Here is a 27,877-nt window from a genome sequence, read left to right as displayed (position 1 = left end):
TTCCACAGGCCACAATTGACAATCTGATAAACTCTATGCGAAGAAGACATGTTGCACTGCATGAGGCAAATGGTGGTCACACCAGATACTGACTGGTTCTGAGTCCCCAGACCCCCAATAAAGCAAAAAAAATGCACATTTCAGAGTGGCCTTTTATTGTGGACAGTCTAAGGCACACCTGTGCACTAATCATGATGTCAGATCAGCATCTTGATGTGGCACACCTGTGAGGTGGGATGGATTATCTCAGCAAAGCAGAAGTGCTCACTATCACACATTTAGACAGATTTGTGAACAATGTTTGAGAGAAATGGTACAATTGTGTATCTGGAATTAATTTTAGATATTTAAGTCCATCTCATGAAAAATGGGAGCAAAAACAAAAGTGTTGCGTTTATATTTTTGTTGAGTGTATATAAAAGCTGTTTTAAAGCTGTTTTTTTCACAATGATGCCTCTTGTACACCGTCTTATTATCTTTTAGGAGAAGCCTGTATCATTTCCAATCAAGAAAAAGCTTGCTGGTTTCATAAAAGTAACTTGAAGTCAAAATTTGCCAGGGGTATGAATAATTTTGGTTTTGACTGTAAAACACAAGTCTTGAAGGGAATCCATTGTTTTTCTGTGTTCGTGTGGAGATGAACACATGCCCTGCGTTCCAATCCCCATACTTCCATACTATTTAGTATGCCAGAAAAAGATTTAGGATGTCCCAATACATGCACATCAATTGTAGTATGCTAAAAATACTTAAATGCCCAACTAACTTTAATGAAATTTTATTTCTCTCTCCTGTGTCCCTAAAACTCTTCTGTAGGCTACTTTAGTATGAAGAAAGAAAAAGTACCTGTGATTTGGAACGCAGGGATGAATTGGAACCACACAGGATTTTTCATTTTAAAGGTAGGAGGAGTTCAACAGGAGCACCTGAAGGCAACATATTTGACAGCCCGTTCACCAATTTGAACTTACAGAGTGAGTGACAGAGAAAATAAAAGTTGACACCTTTCCCCCCTAGTATATAAAAGCATCAACTTCAAAAATCCCCCCCCCCCCCAAACTGAAACATGCTGACATGATAAGCGATTAAATAATTCATTCCGTACAAGAAGAGAATAGTAATGGTCATGTGATGATCTATCAATGTACGTGTTCCGAGCATAGATAGTATGGTCGTGAGAAGCCCTTGAACGCAGCACCGCGTACCCTCTGTCTGCCCCTCCGTCATATCGCGATAGATGACCATAGGGCCGCGGAGCTAACGCTGAGCAACATGGCGGAAGGTATGAGCTGGGTCTTTTCACTGTTTGGTACACTCCCTGTTATCCTCGTACGCGCGTCGAGCTGTCGGACCGAGTCATGTAGTGTGTCGGCAGCTCAGTGTGGCGTGTGTAGCCTGTGGTTTAAAATACAAAGTGCTGCGACACTTGCCTTGTCACATTCAGCTTTTTGCCAGTGAGCAAGCTGTGTCGTTAGCTGCCGTTAATGTCGCTAGCTGAATTTGATCGCCGAATACCGGGGAGGAGGAGAATGTGTGTGGTGGTGGTGGGTTGGACTGCGAAGAAAACATTCTGTTTGGGGACACAGTCGATTTACTGTGTACATAATCAAACCCCGTCTTAACCTAGTGAATGTGAAGGTAACGTTGCAATTAATGTTGAGCTAAATTGTCAACGTCATGGATCGCATCCAGCTTCATTCATCATGCAGCTATAAAGCCAATTTCAGTGACCGGTTGACTGTCTCGCTGTTTGTTTCAGGAAGACACTTGTCAAAAATAATAGTTTGATGTATCAGTTGTGCTAAACGGCGGGTAGATATGGGACGGAATACTGTATTGGACAGGTGAGAGACATCATCTGCACCACCTGGCTGAGGTGCCATGGCCAAGAACAAGCACCTATATGTGGAATGGACAGAAGGGGAACGTATTGTGTGTGTGTGTGTGTGTGTGTGTGTGTGTGTGTGTGTGTGTGTGTGTGTGTGTGTGTGTGTGTGTGTGTGTGTGTGTGTGTGTGTGTGTGTGTGTGTGTGTGTGTGTGTGTGTGTGTGTGTGTGTGTGTGTGTGTGTGTGTGTGTGTGTGTGTGTGTGTGTGTGTGTGTGTGTGTGTGTGTGTGTGTGTGTGTGTGTGTGTGTGTGTGTGTGTGTGTGTGTGTGTGTGTGTGTGTGTGTGTGTGTGTGTGTGTGTGTGTGTGTGTGTGTGTGTGTGTGTGTGTGTGTGTGTGTGTGTGTGTGTGTGTGTGTGTGTGTGTGTGTGTGTGTGTGTGTGTGTGTGTGTGTGTGTGTGTGTGTGTGTGTGTGTGTGTGTGTGTGTGTGTGTGTGTGTGTGTGCGTGCGTGCGTGCGTGCGTGCGTGCGTGCGTGCGTGCGTGCGTGCGTGCGTGCGTGCGTGCGTGCGTGCGTGTTTTTTCTCTCCTCCTTAAGATAAATCTACTTAGCAACTGGAATCCAGCAGAGAACTAATAATACTCCAATCTGAGGTGGATTAAGCTTTGCCACTGGGCAAGAACAATTCCTTTTTAAGACGTGTTGAATTATTTGATATCTTTGACTTAAATGTATGAAGGGAAGGCCCACCATATCTTTCTTTAACGACCCAACCCGCAATGCATATATTCTGTAATAATTGGCGTAGTTTTATAGTATGTTTTGTTGGTGTTGTGTGTGTGTGTGTGTGTGTGTGTGTGTGTGTGTGTGTACTAGCCTATTGGCCTGTTGCTTTTACACAATCTGGAAGTTTCTGTTTTACAAGCCAGGACAAGATGGAGCACATTTCCTACAAGTTTGGTTCATGGTACAATGTCTTTCAATGTTAATGGCTGTTTTAGTACAGTTGTCTTTCCAAAGCTTCCGATGGAGTAAAATGCATCAGTGATTTGCTGCTAAATCCTGCAAAACCAAGGTGGATTTGAGTACACTATAAGAAGTTGTGTGTTGAGCCGGTCAGGTGGTTTTTAGATACACTCCCCCCCCCCCCCCCCCTCTTATCCTCATGACCAGTGGCTGTGCCAGTAACGCTTTACGAGGGAACGTGCCGCCTCAGCATTCTCTCCTCACTAAAAAAATTGACTGGTTTGAAAAGGAAGGAAGTGGGCCTCAGTGAAACTCTGTGGAATCAGTGTTGTAACATTAAAGATGTGTAGGATGTGTGTTTGTCAAAGGAGGAAGAGGGAACAGCTCTGACACAACACAAAGGCCCTACTTTGGGCTGTGCCATAGTCCCATAGATTTTAAGATTCAGACATTTACGTCTTGTAGACAGAGACAAGAGGGAATGCTGAATAATGTTTTTCTCTGCAACTTGGGTGACAGAGGAAAGTGTTATGTTAACAATACAATGGGCCGGTATTAAGACAACTAATAGGGGCTTAATTAGTGCTGTGTGTTCGCCCGGGATGGCATTCATCGTCACTGCCATGAGAATAATCTTTAAACAACTGATATTTTGTACGGCGGACTACTAGGGGCATGTCGAGGGGGGGAAATATAGGAGAAGAAAGTGGTAACATTATGATAAATGGATGAATCAAGTGGTGATTTGACCACGATGAAGTCAGACTATATCAAGAATAAAGTCCTCATTTGATTAAACAAACAAATGAGGAACATTTATATTAGGCCTGCTGGTCTGTGGTTCATGTCCAACACGATGGTGAGGGCAGACTACTGTTAGTCTCAGATGTCACACTGTGCCATCTGCACACAGCAGTTTATGATAACGTGGTGCTGATTGGCCAAAAGATGAAGCATTTCCATATTTGTGTAGAAGTCGGCTATATAACTTCACAAGATGCTCCATGTTTGCAGGGGAAAAGACGATATTTATTCCGAAAAAACACAGCCTAAAAGTACGACTTCATTCTTGTTTTTTCATTTTTCTCTCGTGAAATCACCACTTTAATAATAATCAAATTTGAGCTATGACTTTTTCCGTAGTGAAATCTAGACTTTATTCTCGTAATTAATTTGTTTGTTTTTTTTACCTCAAAGTGGCCGTACTACTCTGTCGTTATTTTGTAAAGAATGCATTTTGTGAAATAAATAGCTTGAATGCTTGCTGTGTAATAAATCAAAAACACTAGCTACTGTACATGGGAACCATTGCTCTAACTTCAGAACCCTACTCATTGTCTCCCTGCTGTGTCCTCTTGTCTCCCCCTCCCTTGCTGTGGCACAGAGGAGGTGGCCAAGCTGCAGAAGCACCTGGCTCTGTTGAGGCAGGAGTATGTGAAGATGCAGCAGAAGCTGGTGGACACAGAGCGGCGCTGTGCCGTGCTGGCTGCACAGACCCAGGGTGTCCCGGGCTCAGCCAGCCCCGCCGCCGCAGAAACCTTCATCAGTCGCCTGCTGGACATAGTGGGGGACCTCTACCAGCAGGAGCAGTACAGGTGAGTGGGAGCACGCTACCAATGGAGCATCATGGCTTCGGTTTAAGACTTTGGACAATGATACACAATTGACTATTAGCATCAGGGGGGCTATTCATGTTGACCCTGGTAGTTTTTTTTTTGTGAAATAAGTTTGTTTCTGTTTGCAAAGTAAAATAATGTAATCATTCAAAATGATAGTAGGATGTTTGGAAAAGCTGTGTTAAAAATGTCTGGCTCTGTTTGACAGCACTTGGGGAATAATTTTTTATAGCGGGGCTAATAATTCTGTCCTCAACTGTATATACAATTGTATTTTTAGGGCTGGGTAACGTTAATATATTTTTGATATTTATACAAATAACTATACCTTGACTTCCACTTCATTAAATTCGTTTTAACAAGATGACATTTTCTATTATGCATAAATCCCATGGCAACAAAAAAAAACATATTTTTTTATTATTCAGCTCCTTGGCATTTTAAAGCTATATCAATATATCAATAATCAAACTTTAAATAAGATGAAATTAAACTAACTGTCTTCAGATTAGCACACATCTCCTGAGCCACTGCAGCTCCAACTAAATATACCAGCACAAAGGAACAGAATGGGAACGATACAATCAATCAGTCCAAAGAGTTTTAAGTGCAAAATGAAAAAGGTGACAGTCAGTATGTAAGGCTCACTGATGTATACTGTGTAACACATGTTGTAACCTAATGTATTTTTCCTGGATGCCGCCACACAGCCAATCAACAGCACTTTTACATCTTGGCACATGAAGCATGCCTCATGCTTATTGGCTCAATGACGGTGATGAGATCAACCCCTTAGGTATTAAGATTTGATATTGACCAACAAGACATTTTTCGATACTCGATTGTATGAAGGCATTTCGGTCAGTATCAAAAAAGTATGTTACTCTCTCTGATACCCAGCCCTATGTGTGTCTCTGCTCCTGTGTGTGTTTTATGATACAATACGACCTGCCTATGCAGCTACACTGTTGCAATGAATGGGCTTTTCCCAGAGCGACATGTAAGTCATGTTTGGAATTCTGTTGAGAGTTCTATCTAGTCAAAGAATTGAGAGAATTACCTAAAAGATCATATTTGTGTGTACTTGTTTTTTTTTTTGCTCACAGCTGAATGTGTGTGTTTTTGCAGTGATCTGAAGGTGAAAGTGGCTGGGGAGCAGCTCAGCGCCCATAAGTTTGTGTTGGCTGCTCGTAGTGATGTCTGGAGTCTGGCCAACATGGCCTCCACCTCAGAGCTGGACCTGACTGGTGAGATGTCTCTGTCAGTGCGTTTCCATGGGACAACTAGATTGGATTAAGACATATACCGAACATGCCACTCGAACGGACCGCGTCACTTGTCTGAGTACATGGCCTTTCAAATATTCGATAAATGGCCGGAACATTGCTGATTCGGCTATGCTAGGTGGCGCTGTAGCCCTTTCAACAAGTGGTTATAGAGCCACGTCCGGTTCCTTTCCGGCAACAACACTACTATTTATTATGTCGTCTCCTTCCACTTCCTTGTGAAATCCCCGGCAGGGATTCTCAAGCAAGCGCAGAACGAGAACTCCGATATGAGATCCTGTATACATGCAGGTAGAATTCCGACTATGAATGAGTTATCTAGGTGTTCTTATCCGACTTCGCTTGTCTGTTAATGTTCTGATTTGTGTACGAAATAGATCGGATAAAGGTGTTTACATGCATTTTACAAGTCCTGTTGAAGTCTTATTCGTTTATTTACCCGATTTTACTCACTTACGCACTCACTCCTAACAGTCAGTGCGTTTACATGCAGACTGCATGTAAACGCACTGACTGTTAGGAGTCCCTTAGATCACAATGTAAATCAGCTTGGTGCTCACCCCTCTGTCAGTACAACACACTTATGGGTTAATAGATGATGGCTGAATATTTATCTTAGAGGTAGATAATGCAGACTTTCAAAGTCCAGTATTTGGACACAGTTTCGCTGTGTGTAGGTGTTTGGCCCTCATGTCTATATTCCAGCAAGGCTTGAATTTATATAGTGTGTGAGTACGTGTGAGCAAATGACTGCCTTGGAAATGTAGAAGTACCTTGATAATATAAACCAATGCTTTGGGAGAAGGCATTCCAGCTTTCTAAAATAAAGGGAAAAATAGGATGTTCTTTTTTTCATAAAATCATTTTTGTCTTAAATGATTGTGTGTTCATTTTGTCCGTTTAGAATGACAGAAGGTAAGTCATTTGCTCACTCTTGTCCACATTTTTCTGACATGCTGCATTCACCAGATTGCAAAGCGGAGGTTGCCATGGCGATGCTGCGCTGGGCATACACAGATGAGTTGGAGCTGAGTGAGGACGATGCCTTCCTCATTGACCTGATGAAGCTGGCCAACCGCTTCCAACTGCAGCTGCTCAGAGAGAGGTCAGCACAGCACACATGCAGGCTGCAATTTAACTTTAAATCTGTAGGCCGCGGGAACATAGGATAGATTTGCCTTTTTTTATTTCTGGTCGCTTTTTTTTTTTTTTTTTTTGTGATGGTGCATGTGTTTGTCTGTAAAATAAATAAAAATGCAATAAATAAATTGTGAAAAAAAAAAAAAAACATTTCAGAGCGACACACGTGGCTTAATGGCCTCAAAAAATACATTTTTAGCAGTATTATTATATCTTTATTTAACCAGGTTTGTCTCATTGAGATTAAAATCTCTTTTGGCAGGAGAGACCTGGCCAATACAGACAGCAGTACACAGTTACAACATTACACACAAGACAAAATACAAGTTCAATACTTTACAATTGTGAAAAAAAAACAAAAACCGATTGATTTAAAACATTCGCAATGTCCAATGGTGTCCGACTTCAATCTCTTAACAACGGCTTTAAATCCATCCGGAGTCACCGTAGGCCCTGAAGTGTCAGCTGCTCACATGTTTGTCTGTGTGCTTGGGACAGGTGTGAAAAAGGCGTGATGTCCTCGGTGAATGTCAGGAACTGCATCCGCTTCTACCAGACAGCTGAGGAGCTAAACGCCACCACGCTGATGAACTACTGCGGGGAGATCATCGCCAGTCACTGGGTGAGTACAGCACAGTACATGGCCCACTAGTGGAGTTAGAAGGTGTTGTGTTGTGTGTGAGAATGTGTTGAAATACGTGTGTGTGTGTGTGTGTGTGTGTGTGTGTGTGTGTGTGTGTGTGTGTGTGTGTGTGTGTGTGTGTGTGTGTGTGTGTGTGTGTGTGTGTGTGTGTGTGTGTGTGTGTGTGTGTGTGTGTGTGTGTGTGTGGATGGCTGATCTTCTCAGTCCAGTACAGTGTTATGGCTGTCCCCGTGTTTTCTCAGTTGAATGGGATGTGTCTGTTAAATGCAGAAATTCGACTATTCAGGAACCTATTTGGCAATCAGAAAAGTGCATTGTGTGGTTAGGTTATTTTTGATATTCAAACGAAAGTGGAGCTAGCGGTCTAAACAGGAGGTTCCTCTTAATTGCTTCCAAGCCAACCTATCTTTACTACAAGATTACTACTTGCCATTTCCAGTTTCTTTTTGCTTGCTTAAGAAGATTCTCACCCTGTGTTCCAAATCACATACTCTTTCTTATCACTATACTACAAACCTGAAGAATGTGCTTTGTGTACTACACACAATAGTATTGGGGCCTTTTGCTGACTTCATTTGACCTCATGTATTGGGAAAATAGATTGTAAAAAAAATACATCCATACTTAAAGACATCCTGAATCTTTTTCCTGGCAAACTATGGGTGTTTGATGTGACACATTATCGCCACCTACTGGCCTGGCATGATTACATAAGGGTTTTTTGCTTTTATTTAGTTTTATTGTAATGCACACTGACTGACCAAAAAGAAAAAACGATGGGGTTCCACTTAAAGAATCTATTCCACCTTCCAGTCAACCTGCTATGTGTTCTCTGAAGGTTGATCTCTTATCATTCAATCCTATCATTCAATCCTATTTGACAGATCAGAGTTCTGTTGTCCCATCAGTGTGTGTATGACCTCAACATTTACGATCCAATAACTGCAGCGAGGCCACCGCTCAGCAGTTGTCAAGGTTATGTTTATGACCCAGTGGAGATAGAAAATTGCTTGTGAACTGTCACTTGCTTCCGACACCTCCAGTCTCATTTTGTTTATTGGCTCAAGCTGACCCGTGATTGCTTTAGCATCCGGTGTATTAAAACCAGCTCCGTTGTACTGCATTGAACACTACAATCTGTGCAAAAAAAAAAACCTCTTGTGATAGTTTTCTGTTGGTGAAAATGCATAATAACATTGTAGTATTTCTGACAGTCATCATACAGTACTGTACTGAATAGATTGATATACAACATAGCAATGAATTGTCTTCAGTTGAATTCTGTTCCAATTATCCACAGCATTGTGGATATTTGGTTTGTAACATGATTTTGTAGTTGTTTTTGTTTTATCTTTTAATTTTAATTTTAGTTTGTCTTTTTTCTTTTACTTTATTTCTTTACCTTATATTACCTTATTGTATGATAATGTTAGGTGGGCATCCTTTATAAGCCCTTCAGGGTTTCTTTTGTCCCACCCGTACATTTATGTATGTATGTCTATGTGCATCTTTTTGCCATTTTAATCTTGTTTATCTGCACAAATAAAACTAAACTAAACTAAAAATATTATTATTTTTTTGAAATGACCCCTTTTCCCCCTGTGAGGGAATTTTGGGTCTTTAGTTGTAATATTAATGGGAAAGATTAATAGGTCATATATGCCTATCTTGTGTGTCTGTCTCACAGACTCTAGGTCAGCCTTGGAGCCTGTTAGGAGACACTTAGGTCAGTTGTATAGATAAAGTCTCATATCCTTCTACTCCAGAATGTTATGGTTCACTGTGTTCAGCTCTGAACCAAAACATTGGTACGCTTGGTGCCCGAGCCGGGGAGGTGGTAGAGATAGCGCAAGGTTAAAACACAGCTCTAAGCATGAGTTTGTCAGAATTGAAGTGCAAGTCACGAGAGTTGCAGTCCGGTTCTCCTTGGCCAAGTCTGTAATAAATATTGCTTCATAATTCATCCAAGTCTCCTGAAATATTCTTCCACCTGAGTTGACCTCCAACCTTAACAGAACTTCCATCACACCCCCCACCACAGTTTTCCCACCATGGGCCTAGTTGTGATATTTTTGCCATTGAACCTTTGCTTCTGTTTGTTTGGTTTGTCTTTGGTTAGGATGACCTGATGAAAGAAGACTTCAGTACCATGAGCGCCCAGCTCCTGTTCAAGATGATCAAGTCTAAAACAGAGTATCCCCTCCACAAGGCCATCAAGGTGGAGAGAGAGGACGTGGTCTTCCTCTATCTGATGGAGATGGACTCACAGGTCAGCCCCTCACTCTCTTTACTGTCCTCTTCCACTTCTCCCTGGTGGAGACGAGACGATGTGGATCAGGTCTCCCCTCTGGCAGCATCTGAAGTCCTCCTGCATCCACAATATTCACACCTTACTTTAGTATTACAGTGATTCTTGAGAACCGGGACAAAAGGCTGGGACAAAATGTAACTGCTGTTATCTTTTAAAAAAAAAAATATTAAAAATTGTAGATGTTATTAGGGATTAAAAATAGAATGTCTGGAGCACAATTATCCCCTTAAATTTAATTTTATTATTATTATGTAAAATTTATGACACTTGTTATCTTCTCATGACGTCCAAAAACAGTGTGTCCACAGAGAAAGCTTCAATCTTTCATTTGCAATAAAACCTATTAAAAATGTACTTTAATGATTAGAAATAGCTTTTTTCATCAAAAGCAACTCTAACTAATCTCTCATATCAATAACAAATGTTTTTCTACAAAACATTCATGTTTTATAAGGTTTCTAAGTGGGGGGACACTTTTTGTCACCACCGTCAGACATTTCATTAAAATGTAATAAAATCAGGCAATATGAGGGGCAGCTGTCTCCGTGAAGGACCTATTGTCACAAGCTATCTGTGCAGAATACATTAGAGTCAGACAGGCTCTGATAAGTGTTGTAGTTTTAGAATATTTTACATTTCCAAATCTTGAAAGTCCTGCGTCACAACCATGATAGGTCAACACCGACTTACAATTTCTCAAGAAGTTATTTGAAATGTTTCAATAATTTTATATTCCTGAAGTAGTTCATACTAGCACCTATCAACAGAAAAAACAAATGGCTACTAGATAAATTCCATTTGTTTTGTTTAAGAAACGTTAAATATGTCAACAATGTCAGATCTCCATCAGATTTCCTGTCTGACGGTGGTGACAGGCCAATGACGGAGTTGACATTCAATGTGAAGGCATCATATTTGGGTGGTTTTCAAGTTATTATAATTATATTAAATACAGAAATTGGTTTTTAGTTTTTCTAATACTGAATTTATGGAAACTCTCACAATCTTCTTTTGTCATGGATGATTCTTAAAAAAGTACAGGATGATATACAAAATGAGGCGATTTGGTCTCAGTCTTTTAGAGTTAGTCTGATTGAAACACTGTAATGTCAATCTTGAATTAACGCTCAACCAATAATGTGCTGTTATAAAATCACTGTTATTGATTATTCTACGTATTTGATGGTTATCTGGGTTTTTGTCCACCGTCCGATATGTCAAATTCATAAGATATACTCGTCAGCTCCGTCAGATATGTGTGAACTCTGTCAGATTTATATTATTATGGTAACAATACATAATGATATTTCATAGTTGTTGAGGAATGGTTGGTCATATGCGAAAATCTAACCAGTCACCTAACATGAGAATGTGTTTTGAAATGTGAAACACATCTTGATTGCTGTTAATTTTAAAGTAAACATTCTATTACACAGTTCAACTGAAGAACATAGAGGAAAATTTATATAAAATATCTATTGTCATATACATTTTGAAAATATTTGTTGTGGCCTCTGTCAGTCTTGGTGAATACTTGTGATCACAATTCTTCACATGGGTCAAGCATAAATTGAGGGAAAATGAATGTGTGTTTTTGGTGTCTGACGGTGTTGACACAAAATAAAGAATGGCAAGTTAAAAAGCCCATTTTGATAACAAGGACAAAAGCTGGGAGGTTGTATCAAAGTGTAGCTCAGTAGCTTAGTATATGTTGGAAATGTATATGTATTTTTTCAACATTGCACCCTGTTTTGTCCCACTTCTCAAGAATCACTGATTACCATGTAAACATCTGGTCAATTATTGAATTCCTTTGTGATTTTTCTCTACTTATGACATCTATTGCAGGATGTCTGTCCTGGGAGAGGGATCCCTTACTCTGTCAACTCTCCCTGAGATTTCTCAATTTTTTTTATTAACTGTAAATTTTTTCTCAGCCGAGCAAAGGGTCTAAGGGCAGGGTGTCGTACTGTATGGAATGTAAAGCCCTCTGAGGCAAATGTCTATTTGTGATATTGGGCGATACAAATAAAACTGATTTGATTTGATTTGATTTGATTTACTCTAAATGAACTGTAGGCATTGGGGTGGTATGATATTCTGACGGTATGATGATAACCTGAAGCAGAAATACCACGGATTCATGGTATCACAGTATTGTGATAACAGCTCGCAAATGTGCTAAGTTCTTCTTGAACGCAATTTTTTTTATGTTCAAACAACATCTAGAATATTCTCTACATTAATACACTTGTGTGTGTGATTTTCAAACCTTGACTTGTTCAAATCACGTATTCGGCCCATGCCTAATAAACGGCTCACTATCCAGTGTGTTTTTGCTTTGTTGCAGTTATGGTTAAGCGGATGACGATTAACTGTTGTTTATCTCTGCTTTTTCAGCTACCCGGCAAGCTGAATGAACTGGACAACAACGGGGACCTGGCACTAGACCTGGCCCTCTCTCGTAAACTAGAGAGCATCGCCACCACTCTGGTCAACAACAAAGCTGATGTGGACATGGTGGACCAGAGTGGCTGGAGTCTCCTGCATAAGGCCATCCAAAGAGGTGTGTGTGTGTGTGTGTGTGTGTGTGTGTGTGTGTGTGTGTGTGTGTGTGTGGGGGGGGGGGGGGGGGGGTCATTATTACAACTCTTTTTCTTAGTGAGCCATGTGTGCTTCCTTTAGAACTGCTGTCTAAAAATAATGATACCCACTTTTTAAATGAATAAATACATTCTTCATGTTAAAGGGATGGTTCAGTACTATTGGAGTGTGGTAGTACGTATGAGGTACTTCTTCATAGTAAGTCTGTAACCTCAGGGAGATGGCGGTCAACAGGTCGTTTGAAGGAGTTTGGGGGAGATGTCCCTGTAGCAGCAGAAGTCAGCCTTGTACTGGTGCAGAGAGGGTCAGCAGACACATATCAGTCTGCAAATCAGCACTGAACAAATCCTGCATTGAGTTTACAATTGAGAAAATATTTAGTTTTGAGGTAAGCATTTATATATGTGGTGAAAAATCTTTTTGGACTGGCCCCCTCTACAACAGTGCAATGCTGCTCCATCAACGTCTATTTAAAACAATTGCTCTGACCGCCATCTCCATAAAGTAACTAACTATGCAGAAGTACCTCATAACCACTTCAATTATACTGGACTATTCCTTTTATATCACCCTACCGATTTCCTTTCCTTTCCTTTCCTTTCCTTTCCTTTCCTTTCCTTTCCTTTTTTTGCACACTGTAAAATATTAGGTTTTAAATTTCATCAATTGAAGCAGAAATGGTTCAATCTCTTGGTGCTCTTGTGTTTTCCAGGTGATGAGTTTGCCTCCGTCTTCCTGATCGGCCACTCTGCTCAGGTGAACGCAGCCACAGTGGGGGCCGTGGAGACCCCCCTTCACCTGGTCTGCTCCTTCAGCCCAAAGAAACACACCGCCGAGGTGATGGGCGGCATGGCACGCATCGCAGAGGCCCTGCTCAAGACCGGAGCTAACCCCAACATGCAGAACAGCAAGGGCAGGTAGGGCCACACACACACACACACACACACACACACACACACACACACACACACACACACACCCACACCCTGCTCCTGAGTTATCGGCCATGTCTCTTTAGTGATAGCTAGTGTATGTGTGAGTGTGTGTATGAGTGTGTGAGTGTGTGTATGAGTGTGTATGTCTCTGTGCATGTCTATGGGGGTGTGAGGGTTGGGTTCTTTTAATGATCTTCTCTTGATTTTATTTGCTGTTTTAAATTTTTGTGTTGTTTTCAATCTCTGTAAGGCACTTTGAGCTACTCATGAGTATGAAAAGCACGATATAAATAAAAATGTATTGATTGATTGATTGATATCAACACTACTGGATGTGTCACAGCCGGGCTTCAGCTTTGTGTCTTGTCGTTTTCTAGAACTCCGTTGCATGAAGCAGTGGCATCAGGGAACGAGCCAGTGTTCAACCAGCTACTACAGTGCAAACAGTGAGTTACCTACTACCTTTTGGAATGCAATTATTGACTTCTTCTTGTTTCTGAAATAGACAACAATATATTTTTTTTTAACAAATGTAAGCTACCTACCTTCATTTGTCTATGTCATTTAAATTAAATAAAAACACAACAGTATACAATACAGTTTAAGAATTTAGGAAAATCTTAGTTTGAAAATGTCTTGTGAACTCAACTCTCTTTGAATGCACCAATATATGAGATTAGAGTTCCAACTAATGACTATTTCAATTGTCGATTTTAATCTATCGATTATTGAAAGGATTAATCGTCTGATTTGATGATGAATCACAACATTTCCCAGCTCTTAGCCATCAGCTTTTAAATCCAGCTTGAGTCTTGTGTTAGGCATGTGCTCACTAACAATAAAGCTCTGCCACACAAATTTGCTGACATCTTTACAATTCTATTTGCAAGAGGGAGCACATCAGCAATGCATTAAGATAGTTCGCTTGTTAGCTCGCTAGCTCGCTAGCTGCTGGTTAGCTAGCTTGTTAGCTAAACAACAAGGTAGCTACCAAGCAAACTTATCATTCGTCAATAATTAGTTGTTGGCACCAATACTGTGAGATCATGTGACCTCCCTGGCCCAACACTTAGCTGTAAAGGTAATCCTGTGTGATGTGATCTGTCCCATCTTGTTAGACTTGACCTGGAGCTGAAGGACCATGAAGGCAGCACGGCCCTGTGGCTGGCCCTGCAGTACATCACTGTGTCTTCAGACCCTTCAGTCAACCCCTTTGAGGACCACGCTCCGGTGGTCAACGGCACCTCTTTTGACGAGAACAGCTTTGCCGCTCAGCTTATCAAGAGAGGAAGCAATCCTGATGCCCCCGACACTACCACAGGTTGAACCATCTCACCTCATAGTAATGCCTGGATGAATGGATTATGCTTTATGTCTTTCTGAACACGTTTTCATCTTGGTCTCCCCCCCTGTGTTTCTCTCTCCTGTAGAAAACTGTCTGATGCAGAGAGCAGCGCGGGCAGGCAGCGAGGCCGCCGCTCTGTTCCTCGCCACTCACGGAGCAAAGGTCAACCATGTCAACAAATGGGTGGGTTTGAACATTATGCGAACGATAAGAACAAAGACCTAGTGTGAGCTTGTTTGAGTTATATTTTGGTAATCCTTTAATAGTCCTGCTTGGGGGATTTGAGTTTACAGTTCTTCTCATTCTTAGATGTATAATACAGTGTCCCTCTGACCATACTGAGTATTTTCTTGAAGATGTCGACTGATATATAACACAGAGCGCCGGAGAAAAATGACAAAAGCAGCTTTGTTCTCGACTCTTCATTTTCTATGTGGAGAAAGATGATTGTACTTGCCATGTCATTGACTACATTTGATCTTAGTTCATATAAAGCATGACAGAGGTTGCACCACTGCACCAGTTATATGATTTTCTGTAGACTACGGTCATTTATCAGAGATCTGTCTTCGTTTGCTCTATCTGCTGACCTTAAAAAGTCACTTAATAAGTGATCTTTAAATAATAAGATGTATAGTAAAGCCTTAAATGTGACTAATAACAATATAATGAATCCCCTCACCTTGTCTCAGGGGGAGAGCCCGCTCCACACAGCATGTCGCTCTGGCCTGGCCAGCCTGACAGCAGAGCTGCTCCAGCAGGGGGCCAACCCCAACCTGCAGACCCAGAAGACTCTGCCTGAAGACAGCCTGGATGTGGCTCTGCAGAGCCCCCTCCACATGGCCATCGCTCACAACCACCCAGATGTGGTCTCTGTCATCCTGGAGCAGAAAGGTCAGCATAGTGTTTGGAAGCTTTATACATTTGAATGACTAAGTGAACTGCAAACCTGGCAGGTCAGGGGTGTAATGTTTTATCACCTCAAACTAATGGACTTATTTCTCTCTTGATACCTGTGTTACAGCCAATGCACTACATGCCACCAACAACTTTCAGATCATTCCAGACTTCAGTCTGAAAGACTCTATGGACCAGACAGTGCTGGGCTTGGCCCTGTGGACAGGTACGCAGCACTACACCTCCATGGGAGAGTTGTAATATAGTTGAATCTGCATCATCAACATCATCTCTGGATTGCAGACACTGTATGCTGATGTGTGTATGTGGTGTATTCTTTTAACTAGATATGCCTTTTTGGTCATGCAATATTGTGAGCCTATATTTGCACATTGGGCACCTTTTAATTGTATTATCAAATTCTTGTATTATTATTCATTTTAATCCTTTTTGTTTTTAGCTTAACACCAACTCCTGTCCAGGGACTACAGACGAAAATTAGCCATGTGGCTATAATCTGGCTCAATTGTATATTGTGCACTGTCCCTGCTAAATAAACAATAAATGAAATGAAATGAAATATGTCCCCTTCAGGAATGCACACCATAGCGGCTCAGCTGCTGGGCTCTGGGGCTTCTATCAATGACACTATGTCCAATGGACAAACCCTGCTCCATATGGCCATCCAGAGACAAGACAGCAAGAGCGCCCTCTTCCTCCTAGAGCATCAGGCAGACATCAATGTTAGGTAAGGCCTGGGTTATACTGCAGTAGTAAAGCATTTACACAGTTACACATTGTTTTTTTATTATTGTTTGGAGCATTTTATGCCTTTATTAGTCATCTGACAGTAGAGATGACAGGGAATGAGATGGATGAGGGATGACATGCTGTGAAGGGCCCTGGCAGGACCTGACCTGGGTCAATGCTGTTCATAGTCACAGTCCAGCAGAGCCCTCTATCATCAGAGTAACATACAACAACCTACTGCTGTTAGCAGGGACTCATTCATAATAATCTAACATCATCTTATTAATATTATAATTAGGGCTGTCAAACCATTCTCTATTTTTTTAATTGCCAATAATCGGGGGTCGATGTGCACACTCCATAATAGTCAGAATAGTGCTTTGCCTGTGCCTGTTGGTATAGCTCCTAGGTGGTAGCTCCAACCTGGAGTACTGTGTGATCATTTCATTGTTTCAAACTAAGTTAATATTCAGTTTGACTTGACTGCAGCAATCCATTTATAAAGAGAATAACACGTTCACTCTGACAGACCTAAATATTAACCATGTATTGATAATATTCATATGTTTTTTTTTCTCCTCTACCAGAACCCAGGAGGGACAAACAGCACTACAACTGGCCATCAGTAACCAGCTGCCACTGGTGGTGGATGCCATCTGCACCAGAGGAGCTGATATGTCTGTGGTGAATGACAAAGGGGACCCTCCCCTGTGGCTGGCTCTGGACACTGGCCTGGAGGACATCGCATCAACACTGGTGAGACAAATGCACTGGCAATCAATTTAAAGGAATACTTCACCCATACTGAACCGGCATTCTATCATTATAAAATCGCTATTATAATATAATGAATGAGGTTTTTCTTTCCTCAGTCTTCCCTTGGCCCAACTGACCTGTTAATCCTAACCCTACATTTTACCATGTGTGATGTCACACATGGGACAATGTAGGGTTAGACAGTGAGACCATAAAACCCTATTTCTGCCTTTTCTCAGGCTAAGATGAACCGATTTCAATTTTCTTTTGCACATGTATACTACATAGGATCTCATAGTTCAATACACCTTCATATTTCCACCGGTGAAGTAAGTCTTTAAGAATGATAGTTCCCTTTGAGTTCCTCATTGGTATATTAACACATATCTTTTCTTGGTGATTTAAACAAAAAAAATTAAAGAAATGCACAGAACTATTTCTGGTTACCGGTAGTTATTGAATATTTCCGACTGAAATCGAAGCATCGCTTGAAATTAAGATGTTACATTTCAGTTTTGTAGTAAAAATCCAGTTATCCTAAACATTAGAAAATAAAATAACTTGGAAAGTTTCCGGTAAATTTCCGGAAACTTTCCTCGGGAACTTTCGCTCGGGAATTTTGGGAATATTCAAAATCGGGAATTATATGAATTAACTAAATGGGGGTCATTTAATATGTTTTGCTTTTTCATATCCAAACATAAATCTAAACATATAAACACTATGTTTTGTTATAGGCAAACATACATGCAAACTAATACAATAAAAAAACATTACATTTGAACAGATTTATTTGTAAGTAGAACTTTATCAAGTTTTGATTATTTTATGAACAATCAATAATTTCACTGAGCAACAAAAAGATGAATGTTGAGTAAAATATTACTCATCTGTCTGACCCAATCCATTCAATAAATAAAGTAAAATGCCCCCCCCCCCCCATGTGATGGAGGAATGCACAGTGCATGTAGGGGGCGTGGCCTCAGTACCCCTGCAGTAAGCAGTGTGCTATGTGCAACTTGCCAAGTGTACTTGCATGAAATCTGGTTGTTTTAGTCAAGATTATGCTAAAATATATTTTCCCAAACTATATTTAAAATCACTGTTTAAGCCTCTGTAAACCTGGTCTAGTAAAAAGCAATATAAAACGTAGTTGAAAAAACTGCTTTTTACCGTCTAGAACGTTTGCCAGGACTGACATAACATAGTTAGAAGGATTTAATGCATTTGGGTTGCTTTAAATTGAGTAAATTGAGTTTATTCCCGTAAATTCCCGTTAATTCCCGTTAATTCCCATAAATTCCCGTTAATTCCCATGGAAAGTTTCCAACTTTGAAAATTCCCGAAATTTTGCAACCCTATTTCTTAATAATGCTTTACATTATGTATATATTTGTGGATTGGGAAACACAATATATGAGTGCATTTTGACTGAGTCCTGTTTGTCCTAACAGGTGCGCCATGGTTGTGATGCGACGTGTTGGAGCGTGGGGCCTTCAGGCTGCCAGCAGACCCTCCTGCACAGGGCGGTGGATGAGAACAATGAGGTTTCTGCTTGCTTCCTCATCCGCAGGTCTTCCAACATTCCTTACCATTAGAATATATACTGTATTGTCCTAAACTGTCACTTGTTTGTGTATGGGGGTGGGATTATCCTTGGAAAATGCTACTATTTTCAAAATGAATCCAAAACCAGCAACCTGTTTGTTTTTTAAGCTAGCTCTCTGACTTCTGTGTGTACAGCGGTTGTGACGTGAACAGCCCCAGGCAGCCTGGTCCCAATGGGGAAGGAGACGAAGAGGCCAGAGACGGACAGACGCCCCTCCACCTGGCCAGCAGCTGGGGACTGGAGGAGGTGGGCCAGTGCCTTCTGGAGTTTGGAGCCAACGTTAATACACAGGTCAGTCCCTTCACATCACTTGCTCCATGCTGCTCTGCTATCACTACTCATTTTCCCTGTATGGCTATTGAGTAGGGGTGTGCAATATTGACAATATTTAGATTCCATCAAAAATGTGAAATGAATGTGTTAGTTGAAGCCTTTATTGAACCCTCTCACTCTCATTAATAATATATTTGATTGATAACTGATTCAAGAGAAACTGGATACTACTGACGTAGTCACGCAGCACCTACATTGTGTATTGTTACAATATTTATATATTTATATCTATGAATGAATAGCTGCTCCCCCTTATGAACAGACCACCTTAAGGTCAGGTTAGTTAGCTTTCATTTTGACTTGAGGTGGTGAGAGGCGGAGCACACTGTGTGTGTGTGTGTGTGTGTGTGTGTGTGTGTGTGTGTGTGTGTGTGTGTGTGTGTGTGTGTGTGTGTGTGTGTGTGTGTGTGTGTGTGTGTGTGTGTGTGTGTGTGTGTGTGTGTGGAGCAGACAGCTGCAGATATTAAAATGAGAGCGTTTCTGTTGGTGAGTGAGGCACATGAATAAGTTCATCAAATGTCTCTCTATCTCTCTGCCCATCACGGCTAGAACAAACAATTGTACTTCAATGGTAAATGGTAAATGGACTTGTATAGCGCTATATCTCCGTTTATCACAGACTCAAAGCGCTTTACATTGTTTTTGTACACATTCACCCAGTCACACACACATTCATACACCGATAGCAGCAGCTACCACGCAGGGTAGGCTTAGCACTAGGGTGCTAAGCTAACTAAGCTAACTATCGGGAGCAATTCGGGGTTCAGTGTCTTGCCCAGGGACACTTCGACATGTGGCGGGGAGATGGGGGATCGAACCTCCGACCCTGCACACCAGAGGCGAACTCCCTACCCACTTCGCCACTGCCGCCCTCTGATTGACGTTGTTTTGACAGTTTTTTGCCAAAAGAGTGACACATTGTCATTTTACACATGGTAAAACAACCATTAAGATATCACCATGGACAATATTTAAATGTCTCATTAGCTGTACAGCAAACAGCATTATTATTATTATTATTATTATTATTATTATTATATATTGGTTTTATATAGCACCTTTCGAGAAACCCAAGGACACTTAACAAAAGTACGGAAGGATGATACGAAAGTGGGAACACCAGCAATGACTGAAAAATACACCCAAAAAAAAACGATAGATGGTGTAAAGTGGCTAAATGGAATGTATAACTCTGACATGAGTTGTAAACATGCTCTCTAAACACTGTGTGTATGTGTCAGGACGCAGAGGGCAGAGCTCCCATCCACGCCGCCATCAGCAGCGGACACAACGTCATCATCCAGCTCCTCATCTCCCACCCCGACATCCGGCTCAATGTCCGCGACCGCCAGGGCATGACCCCCTTCGCCTGCGCCATGACACACAAGAACAACAAGGCAGCAGAGGCTATCCTCAAGAGGGAGCCCGGGGCTGCTGAGCAGGTAGGCAGGAAAAACACCTACCCTGCGTTCCGAATCACATACTCTTTCTTTTTCCTACACTACATACTAAAGTACAGAAGAGTTTTAGGGCCACGGGAGAAAAAAAAAAACAGTTAAGGAAGTTTTTTTTTCATTTATTATGTCGAGACATGTCAAGAATAAAGAGGAATACTCCAAAATGCAATTGGAGTTAGTGGGACATTAATGTATTTTCAGCACACTACAATTGACGTGCATGTATTGGGACACCCTAAATCTTTTTCTGGCATACTAAACAGTAGGGAAGAATGGGGATTGGAACGCAGGGCTACACTCTATTCATCTGTCATTTTAGATGTAAACCACACCATATAGCGTATACATATTTTAAAATGATGCTTAACATTATTCCAACACATGTACAGTATTACATGTACAGTATTCTATTTCGTCTACATTTATTTTCACTTTAATTAGCTTATTCTACTTTATATACGGTGCACCTTATCTCTACACTTTTTATCTGCACTGTGTCCTTGCTCTACTGTTGTGTTTATTTGTGTCTCAGGTGTTCACTTGTGTGTTTCTACATTTTCTTCTTATTTTTTTGCATTGCTAAGAATCTCATTGCCAATGACTGCTGCTGTAATTGTTGTCCATTTGACAAAGGAACCATCTTGAATCGTGAATCTCTCCTGACGTCAAACTTTTGTGTTTTCTCTGCCCAGGTGGACAACAAAGGGCGTAACTTCCTCCACGTGGCGGTGCAGGCCTCTGACATTGAGAGCGTCCTGTTCCTCATCAGTGTCCAAGCTAACGTCAACTCCAGGGTCCAGGACGCAGCCAAACTCACCCCCCTCCACCTGGCCGTCCAGGCTGGCTCCGAGATCATCGTCCGCAACCTGGTACAAAACCTCAAAATTTTTTCTTTATCTTCTACATTAACTATTCATTCCAGTTTAAAGGAATACTTCACCCATACGGAACCGGCGTTCGGCCATTATAAAATCACGATTATAATATAACGAATTTAAGTTTTCTTCCCTCAGCCTTCCCTTGGCCCAGCTGTCCTGTTAATCCTAACCCTACATTTTCCCCATGCGTGATGTCACACACATGGGAAAATGTAGGGTTAGACAGTGAGACCATAAAACACTCTTTTTGCCGTGTCTCAGGCTAGGATGAACCGATTTCTAAAATGTTTGCAGCTGTATACTACATAGGATCTCAGAGTTCAATACACCTTCATATTTCCTCCGGTGAAGTAGGTCTTTAGGCGTACTTGACAGATGTTTTGCAGTTTAACATGTTTTTTTTAAATTGAATTACTTCCCTTCCAGCTGCTTGCCGGAGCCAAAGTAAATGAGGTGACCAAACACAGGCAGACAGCACTACATCTGGCAGCCCAGCAGGACATGGCCACTATCTGTTCTGTGCTGCTGGAGAATGGAGTAGACTTTGCTGCGGAGGACGAGAATGGCAATAATGGTACCTTTTTTTTAAGATTCTTCATTAAAATGTGTTTTGCCCTGCGTTCCAATCCCCATACTTCCCTACTATTTAGTATGCCAGAAAAAGATTTAGGATGTCCCAATACATGCACGTCAATTGTAGTATGCCGAAAATAAATAAATGCCCCACTAACTCCAATAGCATTTTGGAGGATTCGTCTTTATTCTTGACATTTCTCAAAATAATGAAAAAAATAAAAATCGGATTTTCTTCCTCTCCTGTGGCCCTAAAACTCTTCTGTACTTTAGTATGTACTGTAGTGTAGTAAAAAGAAAAAGTATGTGATTTGGAACGCAGGGTTGGTTTCTTTCTAAACGGGGGTTAAAAAAAATGGCACCACAACTGAAAAAATGTCCAATCTAAGCAACGATCAGATATCCAGGTCACTCAGAGGTGGATATGTGTTCACAATCCCTTGTTAATAACATGCATTATTATTATTATTATTATTATTATTATTATTATTATTATTATTATTATTATTATTATTATTATTATTATTATTATTATTATTATTATTATTATTATTATTATTATTATTATTATCCTTACATCTGTCCAATGCAATGTTTGAAAGGCCAAACTCCTCACCCCGAGAGTCCAGCTCAATGTGCTCTACAGAAAGCCTCTTGACCATAGACTATGATGCATTTCACCTCATTTGCATAAACTACAGTGTGAAATAATTTTTCATCACCTATCATCCCCACAACTGGTAAACAGCCTAAAGGTTCAGTAAGCAGAATGGTCAGTTTAGCTAACTTCCTGTCAGTGACTGCAGTTAGCAGTCCCCTCCCTCGTCCCCACGTCACCACATTAATGCACTGCGGTCTTCAAGCAGCGAGTTATCTAGCATCATCTCAGATCCATAAGTGTGATTAAACATGATAAAAACCATCAAAACAGACATTGGGAAGGATTTTTACCTGCTCCGCCATTGTAGGCGCATACACATTCACCCATCTGTCGCTCTGCACGTGCACCGGCAGTGAGACAGGTGCCGGTTTGTAGCGTTCTCTCTTCTGATTGGTTATCAGTAGTGGGATCCCCGAAAAGTTTATTTGACGATTACATGCAGAGCAGGTGACTGAGAGATCGGCTTTATGAAACACGCACACTATATAAGTGATCACTGTATGAATAAAGAGCGATTTAACACTTATATTAACATAAATAAATCGCTTACTTCACCTTTAAGGGACTGACATACATGTGTCATGGCCACCATTGACCCAAAGTGTTTGACCAAGTGTCCGATCATCACAAAACGTGGCACTCGTCGTTAGAACAAGTGGGGCCAATAGTTTAACCAAAGCATTTTTTTAGCCAGCCCAAGAGGAAGCATGGCAAATGCCAGGCCGCTAGGTCACTCACCGGCATGTTAAACATTTCCGCTGGACTTTTCTTTCTTTTTATTCTTCCATGTGTCCTTGTTGTTGTCTCTCTCCCTAGCCCTGCACCTGGCTGTGATGCAGGGCCGCCTTAACAATGTCCGCACCCTTCTCACAGAGTCCAACGTCGACGCTGAGGCCTTCAATCTCAGGTACAACACTCACAGTCACATGGTGCTTTTGAGATCAATAACATCAAACTTTAAGGTCATTCCTGTGGCTAACAGGGGTTAGAGGGAAAATGTAGAATATAAACGGTGAAGAACGTGTAAGCTTTTTATTCAAGCATAAATGTATAACCTTCTGTAGACTATTACTGTCGGCTTTCCTGACTCCCATTTCATCTTCTTCTGTCTGCCTAGGGGTCAGTCACCGATGCATGTACTGGGCCACTATGGGAAAGAGAATGCCGCCGCCATTTTTGAGTTGTTCCTGGAGTGTATGCCCGAATACCCTCTGGACAAGCCCGATAATGAAGGGAACACAGGTACTGTATCTTGGCTTGGGTATTGTTGGCAGTAATACCAATAGCATACTAATAGCACTGCTACACTTAGAATGACTGCATGCTGTATTATTTCTACCACAGGTCTGCTCCTGGCCTACATGAAAGGAAACGCTAACCTGTGCCGTGCCATAGTGAGGGCCGGGGCCCGACTCGGTGTCAACAACAATCAGGGCATCAACATTTTCAACTACCAGGTCGCAACCAAACAGCTGCTCTTCCGCCTTCTAGGTCAGTGTTCACACATAATTATCCGGCTGATTGCATATTGCACATTCTAAATATTTGTCATCACATTGCACATTTCAATTTAACTGATCTACTTTTTACTTTCTATTCTATACATCAGTGATTCTTGAGAACCGGGACAAAAGGCCGTCTTCCATATGTAACTGCTGTTATGTTTAAAACAACAATTATTTAAAATTGTAGATGTTATTAGGGATTAAGAATAGAATCTCTGGAGCACAATTATCCCCTTAAATTAAATTTTATTATTATTATGTCAAATATATGACACTTGTTATCTTCTCATGACGTCAAAAACAGTGTGTCCTCAGAGAAGGTTTCAATCTTTCATATGCATTAAACCTATTAAAAATGTACTTTAATGATTAAAAATGGCTTTTTTCATCAAAAGCAACACTAAATAATCTCTCATATCAATAAAAACTGTTTGTCTACAACACATTCATGTTTTATAAGGATTCTAAGTGGTGGGACAACTTTACTGTAAGTCAACACTGTCAGACATTTCATTATGTAAAATGTAATAAAATCAGGCGAAATAAGGGGCAGCTGTCACAAGGACCTCTTGTCAAATTCTACCTCTGCAGAGTATTAGAGTCAGACAGGCTCTGATAAATGTTGTAGTTTTAGAATATTTTACATTACGAATCTTGAAAGTCCTGTGTCACAACCATGATATGTCAACACCGACTTACAATTTCTGAAGAAGTTATTTGAAATGTTTTGATCATTTTATTTTCCTGAAGTAGTTCATACTAGCACCTAACATCAACAGAAAAACTAAATGGCTACTAGATAAATTCCATTTGTTATGTTTAAGAAACGTTAAATATGTCAACAGCGTCAGGCAGGAAATCTGACGGATCTGACAGTGGTGATACGCTAATGACGGTAAAAAAAAAACTAAAGCTGGGAGGTTGTGTCAAAGCTTAGCTCAGTAGCTTAGTTGGATACATACATGTAATTTAATTTGCCGAAACATAGGGTTTGTATTTTTTCAACATTGCACCCTGTTTTGTCCCACTTCTCAAGAATCACTGACATACTGTTTTATATTGCACAGAAAATTCCTTTGCACTACAGTACTTAGTATTTATCTTATGTAAATATTGTTTATGTTTATCTTGTTTATCTTATTTATCTCTATATTTTTTATTTATTTTATCGTTCCAACTGCACTGTGGGCCAGAGACGAACGCCATTTTGATTCTGATGTCTGTCTGGCATATATCAGAACTGACAATAAAAGACTTGGACTTTGTCAGGCATTGTGTGCTCTGATACTGTGTATTTGATAAGGATCTCTAGTTTGAATTAGTAGTTTAGTCTAGTTTAGTTTTATTTATTTGTCACATACACAATTGCACAGGGCAATGCGTAGTGAAATTCTTATGTAATGAACAGGTTTCTTCTTTTCTTTATTTGTTCAGATATGCTGTCCAAAGAGCCCCCTTGGTGTGATGGATCCAACTGCTATGAATGTGTTGCCAAGTTTGGTGTCACCACACGGAAACATCACTGGTTAGTAGTACAACCTTTTTTACATACATCTACAGTTACATCATTTGTATCTGGATGTGGAGAACACACACTGTGCACTGCACTGAGGTGGCAGCTATCAGCAGCAGCTGCTTTGATACAAAGCCTGTTTTGTTGAACTTCATTTTGTCCGTTTTCCATTAATAATAGTTTTTATATACACGTAAAAACACTTAAAAAATACAACACTACAACACCTTGAGTGCCCTTGTTCACCAGTGGAGCTCATTTGAAAGCAGTACTACTCTTGGAATGGAATCCTCAAGCCCATCCCTATCAATGTTTTCATTTTCTGTCAAACTGTTTTCCTAATCCCACTTCTCTTCCTCGACTGTTAACTCTAGCCGCCACTGTGGGCGCCTGCTGTGCCACAAGTGCTCTATCAAGGAGATTCCCATCATCAAGTTTGACTTGAACAAGCCGGTGCGGGTGTGTGACATCTGCTTTGACGTGCTGACTCTGGGTGGGGTATCGTAATGCAGCCGGGGCCCCTGGATCTTCACCTCCAAACCCTCTGGCCTGGCCCGGACCGGCCCCCAACTCCGGGCACAGTTATTCAGGCACACACCAGGAGAAAAGGGACGTCGGTAGCAGGACACACTAACAAGCGATTTCTCCGGACAAATTATGGACCGTTTCCTTCATAATATTCCAGTCAATGAAAAAACTCTTCATGTTCTAATAGAGGGACGTTTCAGATAGAAAAAGTGAACCATTGTCTTATTGGTTTTTCTGTTTTGATAAAAGTATCTTAACGTGGATATAAAGTGCTTTCCAGCTCAGTGATGATGGCTGGACTGAGTTTTGTTAATCAATTTTCTCCAATAATGTTTGTAATGATTAATCTCTTATTGTGACAAAGCAGGAAGCTGCTGTACTTCCACATTTCAATTCAATGATTGAATGATCAAGTCACTGTTAGGACAAGGGGAGGGGGCTTCATGTTTCTCTGTTTGGATGTGTGGCCATCAGCAGCCCTCATGCCCAAAATACAGAAAGTTCAACGCTACAAAATGAGTTCCCCGCATTTCTATAAAAAGCTGAGGCTGTGGCCAACCAAGAACTGTTAAAAATGCCCCTCCATCCCCTACATCTATAAAGACTGAACTACCAGCATGTTCTGTAATCTTTCATTTTTTTCCCGCCATACCAACTCTGTATTGATTGGACAAAGTGGGATAGGCAATGAGGATTTAAAGGGAAAGTAACTCCTCTGATTTTTTTAAACAGGCATCATTTCCAAATGACATCTACTTAAGATTCCAAATTATTACATTGACATTGTATAACTGTACTGTTCAAGGAGAAAGATTGTCCCAACAGGACAAAGATGAAATTCCTCATGAAATGGGACTGTTGTTTTTCCATGATAGTTACTGAAGTCCTATGGTGTGTAAAGGCATCGGCCAAATGACACAGAATGCTTTACTTTTTGAACATGACTGTTGGGAAGAAACGTGACCTGAGAAAGCCTTTTTATTTGACACAAGAAGAAATATAAATGGTGGTCCCCTGGAAAAAAAAAAATCTCTTAACAATCCTCTTTTTAAGTTACAGCTAAACCGATTCTGCCTATGCATGTCATTTAATTTGTAGCCTTTAGACGTCATTGTCATAATACTAAATCATGTTTTTCAAAATCAGTCGCCGAAACGATTACATTCCTCTTTTTTTTTTTTTTGTGATGTGCCGAGATGTGTCCTCGCATAGCAGGACGTTGTGATTCAAGTCCCCCACAATGTTGCCTCAAGTCAAGCTGTCTTCTTGACCACGTCTACATTTAAAGGCCTACTTCACCACTGGGAATATGAAGGGTTATTGAACTCCTATGAAGTATATATGTGCAAACATTTTATAAATTTGTGACATCACAACTGTGCAAAATGTAGGGTTAGACGGTGAGACCATACAACACTCTTTATGCCTTTTCTCAGGCTAGGATGAACCGATTTCTAAAATGTTTTGCACATTTATACTACACAGGATCTCAGCGTTCAATACACCTTCATATTCCCACTGGTGAAGTAGGCCTTTAACGCTTCTTGATTTCTAAGCCTAACAGGTGCACTTTATCAAGATCACATGGCATTTAGGATCATGGGGGGTGGGGGGGGAGAATGAGGAGCGGAGGGGGGGGGATTGGCCAAGTGGTGGGGCCTGTCTTTAAAAAGTATTGTTAAATTGTACAGATAAATGTGTGATATTTTTGACCACTACAACTGTTTTGTACTTTAATGCAGTGT

The 27,877-nt window shown here is 40.9% G+C and overlaps 1 protein-coding gene across 1 annotated transcript; it reads left to right on the top strand.

The window, feature by feature from the left end:
* The first annotated feature begins 1,258 nt into the window (after positions 1-1,258).
* ankfy1 (ankyrin repeat and FYVE domain containing 1) lies at positions 1,259-27,731 on the top strand. Its single transcript, XM_080040771.1, has 25 exons — positions 1,259-1,282; positions 4,177-4,387; positions 5,537-5,655; positions 6,664-6,799; positions 7,333-7,456; positions 9,597-9,746; positions 12,189-12,354; positions 13,105-13,309; positions 13,705-13,773; positions 14,446-14,648; positions 14,758-14,855; positions 15,365-15,566; positions 15,697-15,795; positions 16,164-16,317; positions 16,907-17,075; positions 18,530-18,648; positions 18,819-18,975; positions 20,259-20,459; positions 21,167-21,343; positions 21,779-21,926; positions 23,403-23,493; positions 23,704-23,828; positions 23,931-24,077; positions 25,526-25,616; positions 25,979-27,731. The coding sequence occupies exons 1-25, from the start codon at positions 1,273-1,275 to the stop codon at positions 26,109-26,111; spliced, it is 3,504 nt and encodes a 1,167-aa protein (XP_079896897.1). The 5' UTR covers positions 1,259-1,272; the 3' UTR covers positions 26,112-27,731.
* The last annotated feature ends 146 nt before the right edge of the window (positions 27,732-27,877 follow it).

The sequence above is a fragment of the Ammodytes marinus genome (genome assembly GCF_949987685.1).
Source record: "Ammodytes marinus genome assembly, chromosome: 14".
Classification (NCBI taxonomy): Eukaryota; Metazoa; Chordata; class Actinopteri; order Uranoscopiformes; family Ammodytidae; genus Ammodytes; species Ammodytes marinus.
This window is presented reverse-complemented; position numbering and strand designations above follow the sequence as displayed.